This window comes from Sphaerodactylus townsendi, linkage group LG09 (genome assembly GCF_021028975.2).
Source record: "Sphaerodactylus townsendi isolate TG3544 linkage group LG09, MPM_Stown_v2.3, whole genome shotgun sequence".
NCBI lineage: Eukaryota > Metazoa > Chordata > Lepidosauria > Squamata > Sphaerodactylidae > Sphaerodactylus > Sphaerodactylus townsendi.
This window is the reverse complement of record NC_059433.1, coordinates 17,480,615-17,507,871: the sequence shown is the minus strand read 5'-3', so window position 1 is coordinate 17,507,871 and position 27,257 is coordinate 17,480,615. Positions and strand designations below refer to the sequence as shown.

General features: G+C 43.8%; 1 protein-coding gene across 1 annotated transcript in view; it reads right to left on the bottom strand.

Moving 5' to 3' along the window:
• Positions 1-27,257, bottom strand: part of EXOC2 (exocyst complex component 2) — a 126,441-nt gene that overhangs the window by 9,732 nt on the left and 89,452 nt on the right. Inside the window, exons 22-25 of the mRNA XM_048508268.1 lie at positions 25,356-25,472; positions 23,501-23,642; positions 2,777-2,832; positions 1,867-1,989 (exon numbers count right to left, since the gene is read on the bottom strand). Of these exons, the coding sequence (XP_048364225.1) occupies positions 1,867-1,989; positions 2,777-2,832; positions 23,501-23,642; positions 25,356-25,472 (438 nt within the window). The remainder of the gene's footprint in view (positions 1-1,866; positions 1,990-2,776; positions 2,833-23,500; positions 23,643-25,355; positions 25,473-27,257) is intronic.

Here is a 27,257-nt window from a genome sequence, read left to right as displayed (position 1 = left end):
GCTACTCATTTTACTGGCTTCGGATGGATGGAAGGATGAGTCAACCTGGAGCCGTCTACCTGAAACCGACTTCTGCTGGGATCATAAGAACATAAGAACTAGCCTGCTGGATCAGACCAGAGTCCATCTAGTCCAGCACTCTGCTACTCGCAGTGGCCCACCAGGTGCCTTTGGGAGCTCACATGCAGGAGGTGAAAGCAATGGCCTGCTGCTGCTGCTGCTCTTGAGCACCTGGTCTGCTCAGGCATTTGCAATCTAAGATCAAGGAGGATCAAGATTGGTAGCCATAGATCGACTTCTCCTCCATAAATCTGTCCAAGCCCTTTTTAAAGCTATCCAGGTTAGTGGCCATCACCACCTCCTGTGGCAGCATATTCCAAACACAGGATCGAACACAGGTCTGAACAGAGCTCTGACTGCAACTTACCACTCTGCACTGCACAGCTGTTCCTGACTAAATAATCCCCCCCTTTTTTACAGGCACCTGGATGATCAAAGATAAATTATTTTATAATTCAGATCCTCTGAAGATGCCAGCCACAGATGCAGGCAAGTTGTCAGGAGAGAATGCTGCTAGAACACGGCCATGCAGCCCGGAAACCAGACAGCACCCCAATGATTCCGGCCGTGAAAGCCTTTGACAATTATTTTATAAATTGACAGACACATGGCAAAAGAGATACAACAGCAAACATTTTCAAATTCCAGCTGCTTTGCCTGGGCAAGAAATCTGGTTACACAAAGAACTGGTTCTTATAAAGCAGGCAACTTGGGATAGAGTTAAACATTTCCGTTTTCCCACATTTTGCACCTGCAAACATGAACTAGTTTAAAACATCGGAGACAAAGATGCTTCTGCAGAAACCTATCTGACACCATCTGCCCATAGTGCATATTCAATATGATAAAATCAAGCATTTATATGCTTGACTACAGAGGTTCTGCACCGGGTATCAATAGTTCTATCTGTGCTTCAAAAACATACAGATTTCACATCAGTCATATCTTTCCTTAAAGAATCTGGGACCTATTGTTGCTGAGGGTGCTGAGAATTTGAGTCCCTAGTCCCCCTTAACAGAGGTGCAGTTCTCAAGTTCTCTGGAATGAACTCCATCTTAGTATTCATACGTTCACTGTCTCTAGCAACTGAGGTCGAATCCCCACTTGAAATTTGCACGCAGATCCAAACCTGTTCGTTGTAAAACTGTGTCTTCTTCATCGGAGTTTCTCCCTCCCCACCACAGCGAGAACACAGAAGACACACCCGGTCGCAGAACTCTTAGCAATCCCCGCTACCAGGCTAGCTCGCTTTGCCGGTCTCCCCTGATTGGCTGGCGTGCCTTGATCGGGCGGGACCTTTTCCCACTGCGGAAACGTACATTGTAGGGGTGTGATAAAAAAACCAGCGTGTAAAAGTTTAACGTTTAACTGTTTAACTGTGCAAACAGTTAATCGTTACCTGTGTAAACCATGAACAATTCAAAGTTACGCGTTTGACTGTTTAATGTTTGCATCCCCTTCTGCTGGCCGATCGCAAAAGCGGAAATGGAACCAGGGAAAGGCTGCGAGTGCATCGCAGTGCTGATTGGTTGCCCAAATTCTGCGTCACACTCCAGGGTGGGAAACAAGCCAGGGTTTCAACCCTCATCCCTCCCCTCGGATCAGCTCTGAACCGTGTTAATGGGCTCTATGCCACTTGCAACCAGGTCCTGCCGGAACGCAGATTAACGGGGAGAACGAGCGCCAGAAACGGAATCTGCCACACAAGCAATGGGGAGGTCGTCCCTCAAACCTGGTTAGTTTGTGTTCTGAAACCTGGCTAAGACGGTAGTGGGGATTCAACCCGAATGTCTGCGACTCGGCTACCTGCAAAGCTCCATTTCTGCTGAAGGATGAGACGCACTGCATCAGCCGGCTCAGTTCTTCAGCAACTGCTTCGACAATCCTGGACAGCACCCTGGGCACAAGTTCTTTTGAGACTGTAAACACCTGGAGATTTCAAGTTTCAAAAATGAAGTCCAGCAACATTGAAATGAAATAAACCTGCCCCCCCCCTCAAGGAATTCAGCCCCCCCCCCCCCGGTCCTGGTTAACATTTAATCTCAAAGATCACGATTTTTTAAAACTTCTGACACGTTACGCATTCCTGTGAACCCCAAATGAATATAAAATGTATAAAATGTTTTTATGTTCTATTTCCACAATGAAGGGGTCGATTGTTTGGTTTCAATCAGTCCCGATTTAGGCTTTTTTAAAATGTGAAGGTGTCAGGAAAAACGGCACTGGCATCAAACTGACTGCAATTAAAGTAACAGTGCGCGTGTGGAATTAAACGTTGCACATCGAAGGTGCTGCAGGCATTACAGAGTTGGAACCAACACCAGTCCCAGCTAAGTGAACTACCCTGTTTCCCCGAATATAAGACATCGTCTGAGAATAAGACGTAGTAGAGGTTTTGCTGAAGTGCGAAATATAAGGCATCCCCCGAAAGTAAGACGTAGCAAAGTTTTTTTTGGAAGCATGCCCGTCGAACAGAACACAGAAAAATAAGACATCCCCTGAAAATAAGACATAGCGCATCTTTGGGAAGAAAAATTAATATAAGACACTGTCTTGTTTTCGGGAAAACACGGTATGAACTATGAACAAATCTCAACCAACCTAACACAACTTTGGGACCGTTCCTGGTTCCAAGGCTGGGTTTCTGAGGCTTCAGTTATATATTTATATGCTGAACATCTCTGTGATAATGATGCATAATTTGAAACTACCTCACCTCCGCGTGAACTGCAATGATATGTACCAGGGCTTCCTTCAAATAGTTTCTGACACCTGCAATCGGAAAAGACAAACAAATTTTTCCAGTTATTTTCCTTTTCTTGTCCCGGAAGGAATATTCTACTACTTGGCATAATTACCCACTTCACTTTGGCTTTGTATTCCTTTAAATCTGCATCAGTGATTATGATACCAGCAAACAGAAAGTGAAAGCCACTCCCAACCACACCACCACAATCTATTTCCTTTTTGAAAAACGAAATGGAGAAAGACACGTTTCCTCACAGCAAAAGGTTAAAGAAGCCAGGAGTTCCTGGTCTGGCATTCTTTTCTCCCCTCTTAAAAACAGTCCTATTTTGGTTCTGAGGAATCGTTTCAAAAGAATATTCGATAAATACTGGCTTGCACAAGGCAACTGCCTCGTGGCTGTTATTGTACAAAATACTATCACAGAGATATGAAGTGGAAATTTGATGCTGAAACTTTGCTTTGTGAAACAATATTACTGCCAATAACAAGAATTCTTTTTTCTGTGGTAGAGCTAATTATTTAGAAAAAAATTGTCATGTATTGTAGCATAAAATCTTCAAGATGGCTTACACAAATAAGCAGGGAAGAAAAATAAAACTATACATGTAAATGTGGCTAGTAGCAGCAATTAAAACAATAGCTAAGAACAACAGCAAAACAGGATAAAATGATTTCAAACACTATTAAAGAGCATGAGGTAACGGGAAAAACCATGGCACCAGGTATAAATGCCTGGAAAGAAAGTTTCAGTTTCAGAACTTTTCTTTGATAGTCTCACTTCAAGGACATGTACAGTTGCCAACCTCCAGGTGAGAACTGGAGAACTCCCAGGATTACGATTGATCTCTAGGCCTATGGTTGGGGGAAGCAATGGCCTTTTCCACCACAATTGGCCTCCCTATCCCTGTCCCCTCTACCTCTTCCTAGTTTCCTTCACTCTCCTTAGTTAGGAAATTTTAATGGCGCTTCTGAGAACTGATAAACAGAACCTGTGGTTATAAACTGGATTTTTTGTTAGCTGCCCTGAGCCCACCATGGAGAAGTGTGGAATATAAATCAAATGATAAATAAAACACGACCAAGTGAAAAATTGTTCTTAAGTACAAAAAACGTGACCAAACATTATTTTATTTATTTTATTAGTTTTATATGTTGCCCTTCCTCCCACAGGATCAGAGCGGCTTCTAACATTTCACAATACATAAAGTAAAACCAGTACATATCAATATTAAAAACCTTATCTAGATAGAGATAAGTATATATAATTCCATATTCAATACTGAAGGGAAGAAGAAGGGCGTGGGGGGAAGAGAACTTAGGCCAAATGATGTCACTGCCTCAACCATATTAATGAATACTTAGGCCCAATATAATGGGTTCAGGCCCCTTTTTAAAGCATTATGGGGGAGAAGTTCCCACAGAACTCATCTCCCAAACGCTTCTAACCCATTATATTTTTCCTTCAACCTGGGTTTCAGACGCTTTCTACTTGCCTGATGAACTATGGCAAGCAGGCGGCGTTCTATTTTCTCCCCTCCTGTCCACCATTATGGTAGATTCCCCAGGCGGCCACCATGTTGTGCCAGTAAGTGGGTGGTTGGTATTCTTGGTTGGGGAGATTCTTGGATGTGCGGTTCACAGGGAAACACAGCGTTTCCTGTGTGAACTGCGCTGCCTCCTGTTGCCGGGATCCCAGTTTGCACCCGCTGTGCAAACGGCAGCACAGTCAACACGGGTTCATTTAACTGGTTAGGGGTGTCTGTGCAGAATCAGCCTTAGTTTACAGTGTGCCTGTGGAATGAAAATATTGTTAGAAAACCATTACGCTCAACATTTCTTTCTCCACCTCCACCTTGGTAGTTGGGTGGATCTTTGGATCCTGGTCACAATTAAATCTATTAATTTCAGTCATAAAACTGAAGGGTAATGAAGAGGTAGCATATCTCCTCAGAACTACTCCAGAGGTCATGGTTCTACAAGGACTGTCAGTCATATGTCTTAGCAGCATTCAACTGCTGTGTACCCAGCCCCAAAATCTCAGCAAACAACACTTTGTCTACAATATCTTTGTCTCCTAGTAGGGAATCAATGCATCGTGTCAAATGGTCCCAAAGGAACAACTGATATCTGACCATGACAGCTGTGATATTGAATAAACAAAGACCTAACACACTTGAGGAATACACTTTCTTCCCTAAAGTGTCCAGTTTCCTCCCCTCCTAATCTACTGGGGAGGAATGGGAACCGGACCTCAAATGAGAAGGACAGACCTCAGTGACCATGGAATTGGGGGTGGAATGATGGAATGGGAATTCTGAACCCCCCCCCCCGGATTTATTTTAAATGATTTTTCAACTTCCTTGGTGGAAGCTTGACAGGAGGAAGGTCTAAGTCAAACCCTCTTGGTTATCTCTTGATTACCATTAATTAAAGGGAGGGCAATTGGTCTCATGTCGACACCATATGACACACTCATGATTGAATCAGAAGACCTTGGATACAAATGAATATAGTAAATGTCAAGGGGCTTTGCCATTTGACTTAATTGCTCTGAATAGAGCTTAAGGTGAGACAGGATCACCAACATCATCTGGAGAAGGCATGGAGGGGGTCATCCGCCTCAGCACCAGAGGCACAAGGATGACTGTCACCTTGATCCTGATAGAGATGTGCTGAATTGACAATGTCCTTAAATCGTGATGTTGAAGACTGTTTGACAGATATACCAGGATGATGAGAAGGGAGGATTTGAAAGGATTTTGACAAGGAGGAGGAATGCTCCAACGGGAGCCTGCATCCCTGAGCAGCACGCATAGGAAGACTGGCAAGGGTGAGAGTGGAAACCCTGTGGCTGACAGGAGGGATATTTTGACATCAAGCGCTTGCCCTGATCTGAAGGAGGCAAGGGAACCTCAAAAACATCATACTCCAGGGAAGGAGAACAGTGTCTGCTAAACATTGGTGAAGGCATCCTCGGACAATGGAGGACCTCTGGACTGGAAGAAACAGAAGACCATGACAGGAGGCAAGAACATATGATGGCAGGGGGAGCAGGAACGTTGACACTGAGCAACTCCTAGGCTCCAACCAGGACTGCAAGAGGAACTCCAACTCAATGAAGAACTCAACGACAACATTGAGGAGATGGATGAGACAGAACTGGGAAGCTCAACACCAAGAAGATGATAGTGACTGAAATTGACAGGAAACCTCCAAGTGACAAACAGGAGAATCAGATTGGGGACATGTTGGCAATGAGCCTCAGTGTCCCAGAGATGACAATGATTTTGAGAGGAAATCTCACATGTGCAAATTGGGGAATCCAATTCTGGATACAATGGAAATGAACCTCAGAGTCCAGGAGACAACAACTTGGACTAAGAGGCATTTTTAAGTATTCAAGTAGCCCCTTTGGCCACCGAAGTCCAGCCAGAAGTTGGTCCAGACAGAACTGTAGAGACTGAAGCGACTGAAGGCATACGAGTCCTCTTCAAATATTTTGCCGTAGGAGTATTCACCAACGTGAGAGACTTCTCTCACAGTGCAGCCTTAAGCTTTGAAGCCCACTCATTCCTGGCTTTTGGTGAATAAAGGAAGCAGGATGGGCAACTACAGGAGACATGAGTCTCACCAAGACAGAAAAGACATTTCTCAGGCTCACTGTTCAGAGCCATCTTCGTTCCACACTGAAAACACTGTTTGAATAATGCTATTTTGACAGAGTCCTGAGAGAAAAGTTAAAGCACTCAGCTGAAGCCTGTGCTCTCTCCACGGCAGCAAAGAGAGAACCAAGAACTTTCCCCACCTCCATCATGTGACTGTTTGGGCAGGAAACCAGCCCGTCCTCGGCTCCAGAAGGGAGGGGGCTCCAAGTGCTCTGAAGCTTCTAGTGCCGTGGTGGCAAACCTTTGGCACTCCAGATGTTATGGACTACAATTCCCATCAGCCCCTTCCAGCATGGCCAATTGGCCATGCTGGAATGGGCTGGTGGGAATTGTAGTCCATAACATCTGGAGTGCCAAAGGTTCGCCACCACTGTTCTAGTGGCATGGCAGGCCTGCACAGTCCCATGCAAGACTGCCCTAAGAACATGACGATGAACAAAGGATGTTTCCAAACATTTGTCTGATGAAAATAATTCAAATCTCCTCTATAAATCTGGTTAAGGCTTGGAGGTAAAACACTCCCCAAACTCTGGATTTTTCGCTATGCCTCGAGGCATCAGAAACATCATTTATCTACTTTACTTGTTTTCTGCCTTTCTCCACAATGGTGACCAAAGTGGCTGACGTCCTTCTCCACTTCTCCATCCGATCCTCACAACAACCCTGTGAGGTACATTAGGTGGAGCATGTGTACCTGGCCTGCGGTCACCCTGCACGTTTCCACAGTAGAGTGGGGGGTTGAACCTGGGTTTCCCAGATCCTAGTCTGACACTTTGCAGTGCTTAGAGTTTCGGACAGGATCCGGAAGTCCCCGGTTTGAATCCCCACCACCACGGATGCTTACTGGGTGACTTTGGGCCTGTTATGCATTTCCAGCCTTAATTTACCTCACAATGTTGCTGTGAGGTTAAAAATGGGGGAGAGGTGCACGATTAAGCTGCTTTAGGCTTCTGTTGTGGAGAAGGGTATGAAAAAATAAAGTAAATAAACCATAAATAGAGTTGTAGATGGGGGGGCTGGTTGGTTGGTTTAAAGCAGCCATTCTCAACAAGGGTTCTGTGGTACCCTGGGGTGCCGTGAGCATGTCCCAGGAGTACCGCGGCAACACTACTGCCCCCCCTCATTTTTGTGGTGTCTCCCACCGGCGCCAGCAAGGACATGGAGCTGGCCCATGGGGCAGGGCCTGCCACAAGGTCAGCAGCCACCACCACCCCCAGTGCTTCCCTTCACCCTGGGAGGGGCAGGTGGGGGTGTGGCAAGCAGGGGCAATGGGAGGGGAAGGTGGGAGGGTGGCGGCAGGGGTACCGTGAGATATGAAGAGTGAGGTCAAGGGTACCCTGACCTCGAAAAGGTTGGGAAACACTGGTTTAAAGGCTGGTTGGTTGGTGAGTGAAATTAGCAGAATTGCCAGAAGAAGGAAAAGAAAAAAAACATAGACAGGTGGATGGGAACACACCCCTCCCTTGCAAGTTCCTCACTGTGCAACTGGGCCTGGCTTGGTGGCCAGCACTATGCAGTTTCCCCAGCAACAGGCTGTCAGTAGGAGGGGATGAGGGAAAAATGAAAACAGGGTGGCAGATAAAGGCAGGTACCCTGGGGGGTGGGAAGGAGAGAGGGAAGCAGGAACAGGAGAGAGGTGGGGGGGGGTGCTTTTCAGGAAAGGAAAAGAGAAATAGTGGAAGAAGGGAAAACAAATACCCCTATAAGTCACTGTATGTCCCCTTCGACAGACCTAGGCCTTTCCTACGTCTGATGCCACGGCATTTGGGGGAAGTGTCCCCACCTACACAGCCTCTGACTTGCTGGGCAAAAAACCCCAGAGCTCTGACTCGGAAATTCCCCCGGGACACACAACAAGAATTCTGCCTCCTGCTGAGCAGAAACAGGCAAGCGGAGGGTTACTTTTGCACGACGTAATACGTGCCTTGCAGCCATCAGGACGACCATCGAATCCAGTAGTCTCTTCCCAACCACGATGAAGAAAATGTCCGTGGGAAACCACAAAAGAACCACCAAGAAACACACTAAACTGTTATCCAAATAAAAATGTTCAGGATACCGCAGTACTTGTAGCTGCTTTTCTCAAACTTAGGCCCCTTCCGCACACGCAAAATAATGCGTTTTCAAACCACTTTCACAACTGCTTGCAAGTGGATTTTGCTCTTCCGCACAGCTTTAAAGAGCACTGAAAGCAGTTTGAAAGTGCCTTATTCTGCATGTGCGGAATGAGCCTTTGTGAATTGTGCTGCCTTCACCCCCTCCCCCAACCTAGCACCATCTGATCCATAGATCCTTGCAGGCCGCTGGATACAGGGAGCCTGCTGCTATATACAAGGATTTATTTTATTTACGAGATTTATGCTCTGCCTTTCTGCCCTGATTCGGGCCGCCGGGGTGGCTAAAAGGTTAAAAGCATGCATCATAAGCACAGCTTAAACATCATTAAAAGAAAACCAAAGCACACAATTTAAACAATGAAAACCAAATTAAAATATCTGTTCAAACAATAAAATAAACATGTATAAAAATGACAATTAAAAACAGGGCTGGAAAGAGGGATCATTGAAGGAGTATCAGATGAAAGAAAAAAGTCTTCACCCGCTGGTGGAAGATGGCAGCAGAAGAGGGCAGACAATTCGCCCTGGGGAGAGAATGCCAGAGTTTTGGTGCAGGAACCAATAAGGTGTTATCCTAGCTTGCCACTGAGTCTGCGGATTCTAGTCTGCGGATTAGAATCTCATGAGAGCAGTAGAACTGCAATAGATACCTCCGAAATGTACGTAACAGAATCAAGAACACATCACTGGTTCCTTCAGAACTCACAAATAACAAATACAAATACAATACCTTTAATGGCATATAAACTCACAAATAACATGGGAAGGAAAGGGAACGAAGGACCCAGCAGTGCCTATAAATCCAATACAAACGCAATGCCAGGGACTGTTCTGTCTAGGTCAGTGGTGGCGAACCTATGGTACGGGTGCCAGAGGTGGCACTCAGAGCCCTCTCTGTGGGCACGCGCAAACAGAGTGCCCCCCCCCACTCATCTAGGCTGGCCTGGGCTGCTGGGCTTGATTATTAGCATTAAAGAACTAGTTTTGGGGAAGCAGTGTAGGTAGCCCTGGTAAGTGCTGTTAGACCCCACTGATTTTCATGTGAAGAACTAAAGCGCGATCCTTTACCAGGGAATAAGTTTGGTTGCTGGCAATGGGTCTTGCTTCTGAGTAAACCCTCCTAGGGTCGTGATTCACCCGTTGGAAGAGTTGCATGGTTGTTTCAAAGCAAAGCCACTGACTACAACTAATCTTACTCCTGAGTAACGCACACCTTGGAGCCAACCATTTTTTCTAAACTAAAACCTCAGCATTCAGGTTAAATTGCTGTGTTGGCACTTTGCGATAAATAAGTGGGTTTTGGGTTGCAACTTGGGCACTCAGTCTCAAAAAGGTTCGCCAACACTGGTCTAGGTTCTATCTGGTAAGGCAGGAAAGAATCACTTGCCTCAGAATCTTCTCCTTCTGTGGAGCTTCACAGTTCTCTCCCCCTTCAAAGGTCCCACACTTGAGAACCACTGCCTTATAATTATGCTCAAATGTCTGCTAGTTTGGCTTACGTCCAGGGCTGGAGTCAGTGTATCCCAAGGTGGGGAAGCTACCTGGGATTGGGACTTCCAGGAAGGCTGATTGATGCCCCCACCTGATTGCTCCTCCTGTTCCTATCTGCTCATGGGTCCTTTTGTCACTTGCACTCCTGGCCACATGTGCTGTCCAGTGCTGTGAGGATAAGGACTGGTGTGCGGCTGGGAGTGACAAACCAGGATCAACACAGGATACATTAGTGGTTTTTCTTGTTTTTGTTTGTTTGTTTTAAGTGGGATTGTACAAATTGGCGGCTGTAGTTTGGGACTTGTCCTGTAAATCACTTTGAGTCTCTATAGGGAGAAAAGTGTCATGGAAATATCCCTAAGAAATGAAGAAAGGTGATCTAGTTCTTAAGCTTGGCAAAAGTAGACATGAGCTGAAATGACCTAGCTACCATGCAGGTGCAAAGTTGCTAAACGTTAAGACAGAAGAAGAAGAAGAGTTTGGATTCATATCCCCCCTTTCTCTCCTGCAGGAGACTCAAAGGGGCTGACAATCTCCTTGCCCTTCCCCCCCTCACAACAAACACCCTGTGAGGTAGGTGGGGCTGAGAGAGCTCCGAGAAGCTGTGACTAGCCCAAGGTCACCCAGCTGGCGTGTGTGGGAGTGCGCAGGCTAATCTGAATTCCCCAGATAAGCCTCCACAGCTCGGGCGGCAGAGCTGGGAATCAAACCCGGTTCCTCCAGATTAGATACACGAGCTCTTAACCTCTGACGCCACTGCTGTTCCCAATCTCGACAGTCAATTCAAATTCATATTCGAGATTGGGAGATTAGGAGGGAGAAATATTGCCTGATCCTGATAAAATGCAAAGTAAAAAGAATGTGTTCTTGTGAGGGTGCTCTAAGAGTTACTGCAATTTCAACTGGTGCAGTCTCTGGAAGTGAAACAGGAAGTACTTTGTCAAATCTGAGACTGTGACGCTAACCTCATTGACGTATCTGGTGAGAAACCACATTACAAACTTCTTGAAGGGGCTTCTTGAGATTCCTCGGAGAATGTTAACACTCAAATTCTGGCTTTCAAAAACTATAGCACTTTCTTCTAAATGGCTGCAAAGTGATTGAAATTAAATATCTTTATGGGCTATTTTACTTATGAAATAGGATCACAAAATAGAAATTCTGTTGTATTTCAGTTTTTTTGCTTCTTAAGAGGAGGGCAAAAAATGGATTTATATCTGGCAGGTACCGTTCCAATGTGACCCTGAAAATTTAGAAGCTGAAGTGTGTGTGCAAAAAATATGGTATAAAGGGTTTGAAATATGCTTAAAGTAAAAACACTTACTGGCACAGTGGATTGTGATCTGCATATAAGGAAAGATGTTTCGTTTTGTATGAGCCATTTCCTGCTTTTACTGGAAACAATTCCTCTTCTGATGATGAAAGAAGCTCAAGGTGCTACACTTTTACTTTGCTTTGATGTTGTGTTAGAAGAAAATGTGAACCTGTGGGTAAAGCTCTGGAAAGTCTTTGGAGGGACTACCCACTTATTTGATCACATTTCCTGTTTTTAATCCCTTCTTTCTAAATTTGTCCCAGCCTGACAAAAATAGATTTAAAAAAAAAAAACCCAGTCTATAAATACCTCTGAATTTTGACACAAAAATGCTTCAAGAAACTATAATGAATCATTGGAGCAGGAACATTCCAAACAGTGGAACCTGAGGGTGGGCTTTGATACTGCAGTTGCCCTCCCTGAAGAAGAGTTTCAATTTATACCCTGCTTTCCCCTCTTGTAAAGAGTCTCAAAGAGGCTTACAAATTCCTTCCCCTCCTCTGCTCACAACAGACACACTGAGAGGTAGGTGGGACTGAAAGAGTTGTGAAGAACTGTGACTAGCCCAAAGTCACTCGGCAGGCTTCATGTGTAGGAACAGGGAAACAAATCCAGCTTACCAGATAAGGGTCTGCTACTCATGAGGAGGAGTGGGGAAATCAAACCCAGTTCTTCAGATTAGAGTCCACCAGCGTTTGGGACTCTTTAGTTTGGAGAGGAGACGGCTGAGGGGGGATATGATTGAAGTCTATAAAATTTTGCATGGGGTAGAACATGTTGACAGAGAGAAATTTTTCTCTCTTTCTCACAATACTAGAACCAGGGGGCATACATTGAAAATGCTGGGGGGGAGAATTAGGACTAATGAAAGGAAACACTTCTTCACGCAACGTGTGATTGGTGTTTGGAATATGCTGCCACAGGAGGTGGTGATGGCCACTCACCTGGATAGCTTTAAAAGGGGCTTGGACAGATTTATGGAGGAGAAGTTGATTTATGGCTACCAATCTTGATCCTCCTTGATCTCAGATTGCAAATGCCTTAGCAGACCAGGTGCTCGGGAGCAACAGCCGCAGAAGGCCATTGCTTTCACATCCTGCATGTGAGCTCCCAAAGGCACCTGGTGGGCCACTGCGAGTAGCAGAGAGCTGGACTAGATGGACTCTGGTCTGATCCAGCTCGCTTGTTCTTATGTTCTTATGTTCTGCTCTTAACCACTACCCCACACTGGCTCTCTGAAAAGTACCCAAGTGGCAAATAACAGGAAGAATGTGAACAAGGTGGCCAAGTTCAGCCAACAGTTACAGGCATGGCTCTACTGAACTGGTGGCCACTGTAGACAGCTTTCTTCAGACTTCTTGGAAGATTTTAATCTTGTCCTTCCCTTCTTTGGACAGTCACCACCACACAAGGAACGAAGACTTTGTCAACTCTTCCCAGCGCAAGCTAGCCTTATCTTATCAGATCTCAGAAGCTAAGCAGGTCTAGCCTTTGTTAGTCTAGAGTTGCTACCAGGGGGCAGGCAATGCCAAAGCACCTATGAACGTCCCTTGCCTAGAAAATTCTATTGTGCTGATGGTACTTTGAACCAGGCGATGTCAGGACATCCCCACCTCCTCTAACTCCCCCGGGCATTTCACAACCTTCGTTACTCCATTTAGGCCAGTGATGGCGAACCTTTTTGAGACCGAGTGCCCAAATTGCAACCCAAACCCCACTTATTTATCACAAAGTGCCAACCCGGCAATTTAACCTGAATGCTGAGGTTTTAGTTAAGAAAAAAACTGGTTGGCTCCTTCTTCCTCTGCCCTACCTGCTGAAGCAGGGGCCAGCCTGCTGAAGCCTCCAGAAAGTCCCACATTCTCCGCTCTGTGCCTCTCTAGCATCAATGCCTCCTCTGCACCCGCCCCCTTCGGGCAGCAACCACCCGGAGCACAGGCACCATGCCCACCAGCCGAGTCCTCCCTGCTCACCGCAGTGCTTGCACATCGTGCTCAGTGGCTCAGGCCAGCCTAGATGTGTGTGGGTGGGTGATTTTCTGCCCCCCACATGACAAACTCTGTGTGCGCATGCCCACAGAGAGGGCTCCGAGTGCCACCTCTGGCACCCGTGCCATAGGTTCGCCATCACTGATTTAGGCTTTGTTATTTTAAGTAACACAGAACAGGGTCACTTTACCGTCTGCTTTAAAAAATCATTCTATTAGTTAAGGAACAGAATTTATCCATAAGCATTCATAATTAACAGGTTTGACTTAATTTAAAAACCTGTTTCCTTCTCCCCTCTAAACCCCCCTTCCCATCAACCCAGTAATTAATTAAAAAAATACTTCAGTGTCTAAGAATTACACCAATGTTTCCTTTATTTAACACAATCCATACACACCTCTGTCGTTAAAAAAACAACACCCAAAGAGGTGCTTCTTCATAATTTCATAAAACTTACTATACTAAAGTTTTCAATATACAAAGTAGCTGAAAAGTGATCTATACTTACAAAATCCATACAGCTGCTGTTACCATAATAACAGCCTGTCATAGCCTTTGCAAGAAAAAATGACAGCAATTTTGCAAATGAAGAATGGGCTTACAGATATGCCATGTTTATGAATTTACTTTGGTTGTCACTCAAACATTATGAATATTACTATAAGCATCTCTGAAAAATCAGAAAATGAATCCACTGATCTGAAAAGTCTCGCGCTATGGAAAACACCCAGGCTACCATGAATATTATACCAAACTAATTCCCTCTGAAATACATATCTTTTCCTTGCCTGACCATCAAACCTGCTAAGACCTTCAGAGAGAACCAGAGGCTGCAATACACTGGCTAGAAATGGTTAAAAACCTATTAAATTCAAAACAGGCATCTAAATCAAAATTCACAGATCACTCCTTCCCATCCTTTTTACAATGTTATAGTTTGGCAGGCAGTGGCAAATCTTTATTTTTTTCTTGTCTTTCCAAATTACTGTAACATTCGTACAAGCTCAAAAAGTAACCCCCTTTGAAATAAAACCCTTATGTATAAAAATGTAAAACAGTGCTGGTACAAAATGTGCTACCTGTTTTTAATTCAAAGTATTGCATCGATCAGCTATTAAGGTATGGCATTATAGCATCCTTGCACAAATGAGCACTAAAAGTGGCATAGTGGTTAAGAGCAGGTGCACTCTAATCTGGAGGAACCGGGTTTGATTCCCTGCTCTGCCACTTGAGCTGTGGAGGCTTATCTGGGGAATTCAGATTAGCCTGTGCACTCCCACACACGCCAGCTGGGTGACCTTGGGCTAGTCACAGCTTTTCAGAGCTCTCTGAGCTCCACTCACGTCACAGGGTGTTTGTTATGGGGGAGGGGAAGAAAGGGCAAGGAGATTGTCAGCCCCTTTGAGTCTCCTGCAGGAGAGAAAGGGGGGATATAAATCCAAACTCCTCTTCTTCTTCTAAAAAGGAAAAATAGCAACACCCCCCCAAAAAAACAAGAAAAGCAATTATCCCACCTTTAAAATGAATGATTCATCAAAACAGACTTCTCCCCGAAATGCAATGGGAACACACTCTCTTGCACGTAATTTTGGCAAATTCACAGTCACAGTCAGTCACATACACAGTCAGTTAACCTTTATTAGGAATACGTATTGAGAAGAATATAAGAACAATCATTTCTCTAAAACTAACACCAAAAAATTCACAATACTTTGTAAAACTTGAAAATCATTACAAGTAAGTATTTGTACCATCCTTGACTTAATATTATGAATAGGTTTGGCGAATAGAAAGCAGTCCTTCCTATACACATCATACTTCTGACAATCAAATAAAATATGTTCCATACATTACAAACTCTGTCAGAATATGGTGTTTTATTAAATCTACCATAGTGCAGAGCTGAAGGGAAAATATTGCACCTGGCCCAAGTAAAAACCCATCTCTGTTTAGGGTCAATCAGCAAACTAAGATAATATGCTGTATGGCCCAGTTTAACAGTAATTCCATGATATAACAGTGAACAGGATGAGTTTGCATGACTATAGAGCCATTGCTGTTCCTGACAAATTCACTCTCACACCTTTGCTAAGATTAAGGGAACCTTGGAAAGCCACAGAAGCGCATGTGGCAGGGTCTCTGGCTCATTCCGCACATGCAGAATAATGCACTTTCAAACTGCTTTCAATGCTCTTTGAAGCTGTGCGGAATGGCAAAATCCACTTGCAAACAACTGTGAAAGTGGTTTGAAAACACATTATTTTGCGTGTGCGGAAGGGGCCTCTGTTAAGTTGTGAGTTTGCACAAGCACACTCCTGAAGTGCTCAGAGGTCTTCCCTGGAGTCCTCAATTACTTTTCCAGTAGCAGTTCTGCCATTATTTTTACACGAGATTTTGAAAGTTTCAAAATGTCTTCCCCATTTCTGAAAGTTTTCCTGTGGGGGTCAGACTTATGATTTCATAGCTGGCGATGAAAACCCAACCCCGCTATTGAAACCACCCCACAAAACCTGTCCCGTAACCAGACTGCCCCACACAATAGGTGAGGAACAAACCAATCAGTTTCCATATAGGAAAAAGGATGTGAGGATTTTTGACTTGTTTAAAGAGAAAGGTGGTTTTTTGAACTTTAAACGATCCCACAGAGAAAGTGGCGCCTTCCACGACAAACCTGGAGTTTGAAGGAAGGGAAGAGGTTGAGAGGAAGTTGCTTACAGAACCGACTGGGCAACATCACTGTGGACTCCATGAATGACTTAAGAACATAAGAACATAAGAACTAGCCTGTTGGATCAGACCAGAGTCCATCTAGTCCAGCTCTCTGCTACTCGCAGTGGCCCACCAGGTGCCTTTGGGAGCTCACAGGCAGGAGGTGAAAGCAATGGCCTTCTGCGGCTGCTGCTCCTCCTGAGCACCTGGTCTGCTAAGGCATTTGCAATCTGAGATCAAGGAGGATCAAGATTGGTAGCCATAGATCGACTTCTCCTCCATAAATCTGACTTCTAAGTGCTGTAGGATCACGCGGCTGCAATTTCACAATTTAATACAATCAGTTCTGAGGGTTTCCCATTCCCTGAGCTTCAAGGAAAGTCATTGGGCAAGGGCCACTGAAATTCAAGATGTCACGAGTGTGGTACCATCGCATTTAGAATGTTTCTTTTTCCCGAGCGCCTGCAGTCTTCGCAGACACGTTGAAAAAAAATGCTTGATTAAATTTCTATGACTAACACCACCCTTCAGGTAAATGCACACCAAATTTGCAACTGGTGGGACAAACTGCCTCAGCTTTAATAATGAACAGTATTTTCCGGTGTCGTGATGAAAAACTCAGACGCTCTATAATCTTCCTCCAGCTAACCATCATTGCCTCCAAGCATAAAATCCACCCACCTCTCCAGTAATACTAAACGTCATCCGTTTCAATAATAAAATAAGCAAATATTAACTACAATATCCTGTGCTCTATTTACGGAGAAACGGACCGAGCTTTGCACTTCAACTGACAAGGCTCGGGTTCCATGTTGAGTTATGAGTGGGCAGATCACGGTTCCTAGAAGAACCTTCCAGACCAAGTTGCTGGGAGGGTAAAAAAGTATAATGCTGAGCTTCACAGATAACGTGAAAGATACAAAAGTGATAAATAAGGGGGGGGGGGATGGATGTTTAGTAGATAATATCAAGCATCCTGATACCTCTCAACTTCATTTAGTGTGATGGCCTGTCTGTGAACCCCACATGTCCAGAGGGAGGAGGAGGAGGAGTTTGGATTTATATCCCCCCTTTCTCTCCTGCAGGAGACTCAAAGGGGCTGACATTCTCCTTGCCCTTCCCCCCTCACAACAAACACCCTGTGAGGTAGGTGGGGCTGAGAGAGCTCCGAGAAGCGGTGACTAGCCCAAGGTCACCCAGCTGGCGTGTGTGGGAGTGCACAGGCTTAGCTGAATTCCCCAGATAAGCCTCCACAGCTCAGGCGGCAGAGCGGGGAATCAAACCCGGTTCCTCCAGATTAGATACACGCACTCTTAACCTCCTACGCCACTGCTGCTCCAACCTATGAATGTGTCCCTCAGCGTGAACATTGTAATGGCCCACGCACAGGACATGTCCACGTGTCCATGAATTCGCAGCTAACTACCAATGTCCTTTCACCTCAGCAAAAGGAGGGAAGAATCTGATATGTTTGTACAGACCATGCTACATCACACGGGCTGTCACATCCCATAGGAAAAGAAAGCATAAAAGGAGGTGGCTACACAGAGCAACAGTCGTTGTTATGATTGTGGCAGCTCAAAGAAATCTGAGACTTTCTGCCATCCCTAACTGCCATGTGTGAATGTATTTCCAGCTCATATGAGGCTACTGGTAAGGGATCACAACTGAAGGCAAACTTGAAGAGTGTCACATGAGAGGAACCAGGCCACAGTGATGCCTGAGGCTGACCGGCTTCCTTATTTAGGCCCCTTCTGCACATGCAGAGTAATGCACTTTCAATCCACTTCCAATGCACTTTACCACTGGGTTTTACTGTGCGGAATAGCAAAACCCACTTGCAAACAATTGTGAAAGTGGTTTGAAAGTGCATTATTCTGCATGTGCGGAAGGGGCCTTAGTTTGGATTAGTTGTAATCAAGAAGTAATACGCAGTCTCAAGACTTTTGCATATAGTGCTAAATGAAAAAGCCTGTATAATAAGTAAGTTTATGGAAGTTTGTCAAAATTGTTCAAAGTTGTTCCAACTTTTTTTTTATTTCTGGAAAGGAAATCTTTCAAATAGGACAAAGTTTTTCAGCAAGTCCAAGGGAAGCAATTTTTTTTAACATGCCAGACTGTAACAGACTGAGCTATAGCAAGTCAGAACTGAATTTATGCCACAGTAAAAAGAGGTCCCTTACACAGAGCATATTAAAACGGCTTCCAGAAAGCTCTATGTTTTTGTGGTCATTTAAGAGTTGGTTTAGGATTCCACCGTAAGAGTTACACCCTTCTAGGACCATTGATGGCGATGGATTTGAAGAGTGATCGCTAGTAAGTCTACTCAGCATCCTATCCAGTCCTATTCAACAGAGTATATTTCTCAGGAAAGTATTCTTACGATGGCTCTGTGAAAAACTTTTTAAACAGAGCCTTTAAGTGCTTTCAGTATTTTATTTTCTACTTTCAAAGAACCCCGACTGTGTCTGATATAGTTGGAAGAGTGTGAAGCAATTCATTCCTCAGCAGTGTTCAAAATCTAACATTTGGAATTTATCTAAGCATATGAATGAAGTAAAGACCTGGAAAGCTGAAGATTTTTCACAGTTCAAAGTTAGGGTTTAATAAAGTTGAACCCCTCTAAGTAACAGAACAAGCCCAGAACTCTAATCTCCTTCAAACATTAATAAAAAATTGTGAAGTGTTTCATTAACTTGAAATTGCTAAGAACACTGTAGAAAAAATATTAAAATAACGGCATGCTTGCTGTTACCATAGTCTTGTTATTCTGGTTAAAGGACCCATTTGATCTCTCTATTGGCAGCCTGGCTCCAGACTGAGGTTTAAATTCACCTTGTCAGCCAAGTTTAGTGCTTTAAAAATTACGGATTGGAAAACGTATGGATTGGAAAACAAAATGTTGAAAGGTACTAAAAGCACATATTGGGAAGCAGTTTACTGGAGGGCAACAGGAAAGAACCAGGATTTCTTCCCTTAGTTATAATTGATTCTGAGCCCCAATATGTAAATTGTAAAGCTTACCTCAGTAAGATTCAACATAGCAACATGGCTGTTACTCTAACAAGTATCACATTTGTGCTTCAGTACAAAATCTTCTACTTCTTGGTCAACCAATTTATTCTGCTTCAAGCTCAGGGTTCCTTATCCAAAAGCAGAATTATTAATTTTTAAAAAATAAATATACCAATGTACAAAAGAAAATACATCCTAAACATATAATAACTAAAATAAAAACATAATTGCTCCAGTGAAAAAGCAAAGAAGACAACTAGGATGTGCAGGCCTTTTCAAAGAACCCCAGTTCAGATTAGCAATCAGAAAGTAAGCTCAAGATTCAGAAGGTACCACAGAAGGCTCACTGGCACGATCTTGCATTGTCTGCAAGATTTAGTTGCAGCAGGTGGTCTTCTCCTCTCTTTTGAAGACTGTTCTAGAACATGGGAACAGTTTTCATCAATAATTCCGATGAATTTGGTGGAGTAATGCAAAGGCTGGCCAAAACGTCTCTGCCACCAAACCCATACTTGTCACTGAGCGGCTGAGACATTATTTTGCTATGGAAAATAGACGTTGGTAGCTGCAGTTATGTCATTTGTTCTGTAATCCTGCAGCTACTCTCTGCGTCAACTGAAAATTAACTGCGGCTGGGAAGGGGCAATAAAATCTTAAAGAGCGGAAAAGAAGAGCTGTATATAGTCTATGGCAGTGATGGCGAACCTTTTCGAGACCGAGTGCCCAAATTGCAAACCAAAACCCACTTATTTATCGCAAAGTGCCAACACGGCAATTTAACCTGAATGCTGAGGTTTTAGTTTAGAAAAAACAGTTGACTCCGAGGTGCATGTAACTCGGGAGTAAGCTTGGTGAAGCAATCGTGCAACACTTCGAATGGGTGAATCATGACCCTAGGAGGGTTTACTCAGATGCAAGCCCCATTGCCAGCAACCGAGCTTACTCCTGGGTAAAGGATCATGCCCAGGCCAGGTTAGGTATGTGTGTGAGGGCGTGATTTTCCGCCCCCCCCACATGATGAACTCTGTGCATGCGTGCCCACAGAAAGGGCTCTGAGTTCCACCTCTGGCACGTGTGCCATAGGTTCGCCATCGCTGGTCTATGGTGTACTAACCCAGTTTTTTACTAACCCACTATGGTCTCTGATCAAACACGGGTTGCAAATTTGGGGCTGCCCAATCTAGATGGGGTGTGTGTGTGTGTGAATGCGCACAGGGAGCAGTGCAGGGCCACACTGACATGTTTGCCCCTCGGCCATGTAAGGGACATATCTGCTGCCGCACGGAACAAATGCGCTCGGGATCGCCTGACCTTCAGCTCTGCAGTGGGTAGACCTGGAAGTCTGGGACACTGCAGAGATGCACTCACATCCAATACTGATGCCAATGGGGGGTGGGTGGGGTGGTGAGCTGGACCATTCCCAGGAGTTAGTTGGCTTCCACCCCGGGTTTGTGGCCAGCTGTGCCATTGCCCTGGCCAAAGGGGGGTGTAAAGCCGCTGGGTCCACTGGAGGGCTTTCTGGTGGCATGGACGGGTTTTGCTTTTTTCTCCCTCCCTACACCTCTGGCCACTATGGGACATCTGGATTGTACTGTAAAACATGCAAAAAAAGAGGTGTTGAAGTATTTACAGTTGTTGGCTTCTCACCATGGAATGCTATGGTTTTGTTAAAATCATTTCATATTTAAAAACTGTGTACTATTGGCTTTCCGTCAGAATAATCCTGTGGGTCTGGTTATTAATATTCCCTTTGACAGGAGAAAAAGAGAGATGACAAAATGTTTTTAGTCAAGGCCACGCTGGTGACATCCATCATATGGTATCTGAAGTACAGTCTCCGGGGTTTAAGTCCACCAGGGAGTGGGACCACCCAGCCTTAGTTTCCACATCATACCATTTCCAAGATAAACAAACAGAACTAGGTAGGCCCCAAGACCCAAATGGAGCCTTCCAAAACAAAGAAGGTTCATCATGTGGCCAATGAAATTATAATCTTTGTTTTTTCTTTTGGTGAGACACAGTATAATGATGAACATAACCATCCATTTATAAACCCATGCCATTTCATTTTAATAAGAAGCATTATCTACTTGTTACATTTTTATTCTACTTTTACTATTCCTCAAGAGGTCCAGGATGGCCCACATGGTTCTTTTTTCTAGTTTCTCTCTCTCTCTCTCTCTCTCTCTCTCTCTCTCTCTCTCTCTCACACACACACACACACACACACACACACACACACACACACACACACACACACACACACACACACACACACACACACACACACACACACACACACACACCCCATACACCCCACACAGGAAGATTCAGCTGCCAGGGAATTACTGGCCCAGCTATTAAGTAAGGATTTGAATCCCAGTACCTATGGTCCTAGCCAAAACACTCTTAACCATGATGCTACAGTGGCTCTCAATTATGTTCACACCACATTTTAAATATTAAGCAGAAGGCTACTATTTAACTTTAAAGCATACAGGTAAAATAATAACCTTACACCTTTAAAAAATGTAGCCAAAAAACATCCTCAAGGGGTCAATGATTATTTCTGATATTTCTACGATACTAAACGATATCACCAAAAAGCCGGAACAGTATCAATCAAGTCTAGAATGAGGCAAACAACCATTAAGCAATGCAAAAGACTCCGGGGCCCTTTGAACTAATAGAACTAATGGTCTATTGACATTAGTTTAGAGCACTAGTTGGACCAGTACAATGGGCAGATCGGCATAAAAGAAGTGCTGTTTGGAAAAGAATTCTTACATGACATGAATGACTTTTATGTATGTATGTGGGTGTTGGTTCTGGTCCCATACTGCCAGAGGCGTAGCTCCAAGGGGACAGGTGTGTGTGTGGCGAGGGTGTTCCGGGGGCATGGCGGAGGTGTCCCGAGGCAGGAGGGGGCGGACAGGGGGCAGAGGATGCACCAGTGCACCGGGCGCTTTCCCCCCTCGCTCTGTCCCTGCATACTGCTTCAGTTCATCCCAATTTCTGCATGCATTTTTGTGTCTTTAATTTTTGCTTTGTCCCCTCACTTCTTAATTCCATTTCTTTGAGATCGGTTTTACTCTAGTTGTTTTTTTTCCTGGAAGCTAATTCTGAATCACCTTGATCCTTGTGTGGAATGTTTCTGTTGCATTTCTTTAAAAAGAAGTAAAATAACGGTATGATGAGTAAAGCAGGTTCTCTGAACTCCCTGCTTTTTTCAAAGTAGGTCTTTAGCCTCTTCCTAAGGAGGAGCAGCAGTGGCGTAGTGGTTAAGAGCAGCTGTACTCTGATCTGGAGGAACCGGGTTTGATTCCCTGCTCTGTCACTTGAGCTGTGGAGGCTTATCTGGGGAATTCAGATTAGCCTGTGCACTCCCACACACGCCAGCTGGGTGACCTTGGGCCAGTCACAGCTTTTCGGAGCTCTCTCAGCCCCACCCACCTCACAGGGTGTTTGTTGTGAGGGGGGAAGGACAAGGAGATTGTAAGCCCCTACAGGAGAGAAATGGGGGATATCAATCCAAACTCTTCTTCTTCTTCCTTCACAGAGATATGCCTTTTTCCTTATATCTCTGTGAGGGAAATGCAGAAAGAGGGCAGACATGCAGAAGAACGATGCCCAAACCACTTCCAATGCTTGTGGATCTATTGCTAAAAAATAAGGAGTAAGTGTGCGGAAAAGCCCAGAGCTTCTGCTGCTTGTTCTCCTATTCCCCGCTGCCCCAAAGCGCCAGTGAGAAAGTGTTCAGACACCGCTGTGCCCAGATGAGGTGGGGATTATGTTAGTGAAATTAATGCATTAACTTTAAAGTTCCCTTACAAATTGCCAGTTTTTCTTCTTTTTTTGTATAAGAACCAAATCTACCTTGCAAAACACTGGTAATGTTCTTATTAATGATAGGCTTTGCTGAACAGCCTTTTAAAACTACTTTTAAAAGAATTTGTTACATATTTTAAACATAAATGCATTTATACCAGCCTTTGGAGCTGATTTTGGGAGGCGGGATGAGATATTGTCGTAGTGCCACTCCTACACAGTTTCTTACACAATGGCCTTTTGGTATCATATACACGTGACCAGCTTTTCACGAAAACCGGATAAAGTAGATAAAGTAGCAAAGTTGTCTTTCATAACCATTCAATTATGTACGAGGCACGGAGATACATAATAGCGAAAACAACGATTAAAAAAGATTAGTAGTAATGCAAAATGTTATCATTTGGGCCGCTACAAAAAAATAAAAGATTTAGGTATTGTACAATAGAGTCACTGAAGAAAGAAGGCTTCAACATAAAGGAAGTGAGAATTTAGTGCTACAGGATTTTTTTAAAAAATTAAATGTTTATGACAATAGTTTCAGAAGTTTAAAAAGATACCTACCTGTGGGGGTGAGGCAGTCTTTCCAATCAAAATACCCTGCGTAAATGCCAGGTTCCAGTGAGCCTACAATAGGGTCAGCTTTCAGTTCAATGTACATTTCAAACAGTCGTTGGTCAAGCTCTTTTAAAGAGTCCTTGCTGACCTAAAATGACACACACAACGCTATCATTTGAAATATTGAGATATTTTATCAGTGTGAACCATTAAATATGGCACAGTGTTATTGAAAGTGATTAAGGATGGCGTTTCTTTTACTACTTGGCTTCTTGCTGAGGAGCACTGGCTACTCCACTCTAGGTGAACAAAAAAATTCTTTGACCAGCATAGACAAAGGAGCCAACCGATTCCGCACTGATACCAGCATGTAGAAGTAGCAGCGCATACACAAAACTCTTGTAATCTGGAAAATGGTAAGAGTCACATACCGTGAAATGTGTCTATCTTCCTGGAAACTAAATAACCCAGTCCTAAGAAGTCAGAATATTTCTGACAAAAAATAAAAATAATGAACTGTTTACAAAAAGTCAGGAGAATGACATACCTACTTCCACCCACTTTTGACATTTTCGTTCTATGAAAAGAACACAGAACAAGGCCACGCTCTAACTAATTTGAATAAGAGCAGTTTCCTGAACACATTGTTAGAGCAAAACAAGGCAGGGAAGGTGGGGAGGGGAGGCGGCGTGGTATAGTCCGGTCTCATTAGATTTCGGAAGCTAAGTAGGGTTGGCACTTGGAAGGGAGACCACCAAGGAAGGCTCTGCAAAAGAAGGCGTTGGCAAACCACCTCTGCTTCTCACTTGTCTTGAAAAACCCTTGCTGGTGTCACCTGCGACCTGATAGCACTTTACATACATATGCAAAGAAGGAAGGGGAAGCAGAATCTGCAAGGACTTGTAAAGCATCACCCTTCTGGGGAAATGTGAAGCTAGTGATGATATAGGGAGGGGAAAAGGGGCCGTGGGGAGGAGCTGCAGGAGGAGGAGGAGGAGGGCAACAGGGGTGGAGTGAGGGGGAGCTGTGCGTGAGGCACGCGCATGCCCTGTGCCCCTGCTGCAGCACTGCCCACCCCTCCACGCCCCTGAACACCCTGACCATGCCCCCGCTGCAGCGCACGCCCAGGACATCACACGGTCCCCCTGCCCCCTTGGCGCTACGCCACTGGAGGGCAGGAATTCATGATGGAAAGATTTTAACTGTTTCCTGTTCTGAATAAATATGAAATTCAGTTAGGATGGTCAAGTAAAGAAAAATATGGAAAATTCTTCTATTAAGAGCAGCAAGTAACTGATGGTAGAAATGAAAGCAACAGAGGAGAAATGTTTGGATCTGCTGAAAGAATGCTAGTAGGAAAGAGAGATAGATTTTGCTTTCAGTCAAAGAAAGGGGAAAGAAATGTAGGGTCACGGTATCATAGTTACTCCATAACACTTTAAGCTTTGAAAATACTACTACTGTTACTTCAGTGAATTGACAAAGATGTCATTCTACTTTGAACGGCATGCCCAATGCTTGAATAATTATATGACAGATGTATCATTCTAATTTTTAAAAACATTTTCCACACCAAACTAGGCTTCAAAGGTCTGAAATGAACCTTTTAAAATGTTGGCCATCTTATGTGACTGATTTGGAAAGACACTCCAATGGAATCGGTGAGATGTTTTTGCATGGAGGCAGCTAGAATCTGGGGGTAAGATATATCTTGAATTATCAATATTCTAACAAGCTCGTGGAATAAACAAGAGTATTTCAGATTTTAAGACTCTAGGGCAAATACCAGATACATTGATTTCACCTTAAGACATTTTGTTCAGCTACTAAAAATTCCACTCAATTCGGAACAAAGACTTACTTGAGTGATTTTTTCAACTCCTTGGAAACCATGTTTCTCAAAGTGTTCAGCTAAATTCACGAAGGTGTGACGTTCCAGATAGCAGAGATTACTAAGCACAATTAAAAGCCTCCGTTCCTAAATCAAAGAAGATTTTGATGGAATAAAAGGGGATTAGTGGTACATTAAAATTTTACAAGTTTGTTAACAAGAAAATAATTCCTGTTATTTAAATAATGCGGTTTCATTTATTATGACCAAAATAATATTTTTGTTTATTATGGCCCCCAAATAATATTTTTATTTTTCCTCATATTTCTAAGAAATACACTGACATGGTACTGCCATGACACACATGTACCCTCTTAAGAGGAACATAAATATAGCATCAGAATGTTTTTCAAAGTATGTTGCCATCTCATTTTTACAAACGGATAACATATCAACAAACTGAACACTGGCGAAAACTTTGAGCTTTGCCCCTCAGAACCCATTCGTTTCCTTTCCAACTTCCCTCTCCTCACTTGCTGACATGTCTCTTCAACTGGAGAAATTTAACATGGCACCCTGCAGCCAAATGCCTGAAATGGAAAGTTTCCCATCTGAAGTACCCACTCGGGGAGAGTTTTCTTAACCTCTACCAGTAAAAACAGAAGGACGAGGCCACAGGGACTTAGTACGAGATGGGGGCTTGTACGTTCAATTCTGAAGGCATGTTCGTTGTGCAAGCTTTCTTTACATATTAACAACTGTCATCTTAGTTTCTTATATTCTTCAACTAATTTATTACTAATAAGAGAAAATGTGACTAAATCAAGCAATTCATCAGCAAGAAGCCGATGGGCTTTTTCTAGGGCTCGCTTCGATGCCTTCCCGTCAGCTAATCTGATGGGACGATTCCAAAATATTCCAAGGCACAGGAGAACCTGTGTGTGCGGCTCAGGGGAAGTAGACTCAATGTCACATATCTTACTGCATTGCAAGTTACATGAAGGTGAAAGGAAGCTGTTGATCCAACCATTGTTAACTCGCCATGTATATCCATTCATAGATAACTCAGATACGAATTCTGTAAGAATATTATTAGAAGATCGTGTTTCTGCCATTTCACAGAAGGTAGCTACATTTTGTATATTGGTACACAACAAGCGTAGTTCCTTATTAAGACAAAGAGCTGCACTGTGTGATGAGGACTGTAATAATGCCTGAAGCTAATGTTATTTATTAATAGATTTTATAATGGATTTTAATTTATATTATATTTTTGCATAAGTGGAGTGCTATGTATTCACATGTACTCTGATTTTAAACTATTGGCTGGCCAAAAGGCTGTAATAAATATCTATCTATCTAAGCAATTTTAGACCAGGGAATTGAGCTGAGACAAATTTTCTCACCATTTTTGCAATGGCAGGAAAATTCTTTAGCCACACTGCTCTCTTTGGGAAGTCTTTGCAGGGCTCTGGGTTTTTTTTTTTTTTTGAGGTAGAGGCACTATATTTTCTGTGTAGTTGCAGATGCCTCTCCTCAAGAGAGCCCCTGAGTTTGCTTAAGTTAGCGTTAACTCAGTTTTCTTCCATTTGGAGACTCATATAATTGAACCCAATCCAATCTTCATCATACATGGGGGGTTCTTGTAAGAAGTGGCATCTGCAGCTCAGCTGCCAATTTGGTGCCTCTGCATTTAAAAAACAGGCCCCTCCACCAGAGCCCTGAAAAGATTCCCCATAGGGTAACATGGAGCGATTCTCTTTCAAAGTTAAAGGAACAGCTCCTATATTAGTTAATGGGAAAAAATTGCATGGTTCTAGGTGACCTATTTTTTAAGACAGAGGCACCCAATTTGCAGCACAGCTGCTGGAGCTTCTCCTTACAAAAATCCCACATTCGGTGAAGATTGGGTGAGGGGATCCAATTGTCAAG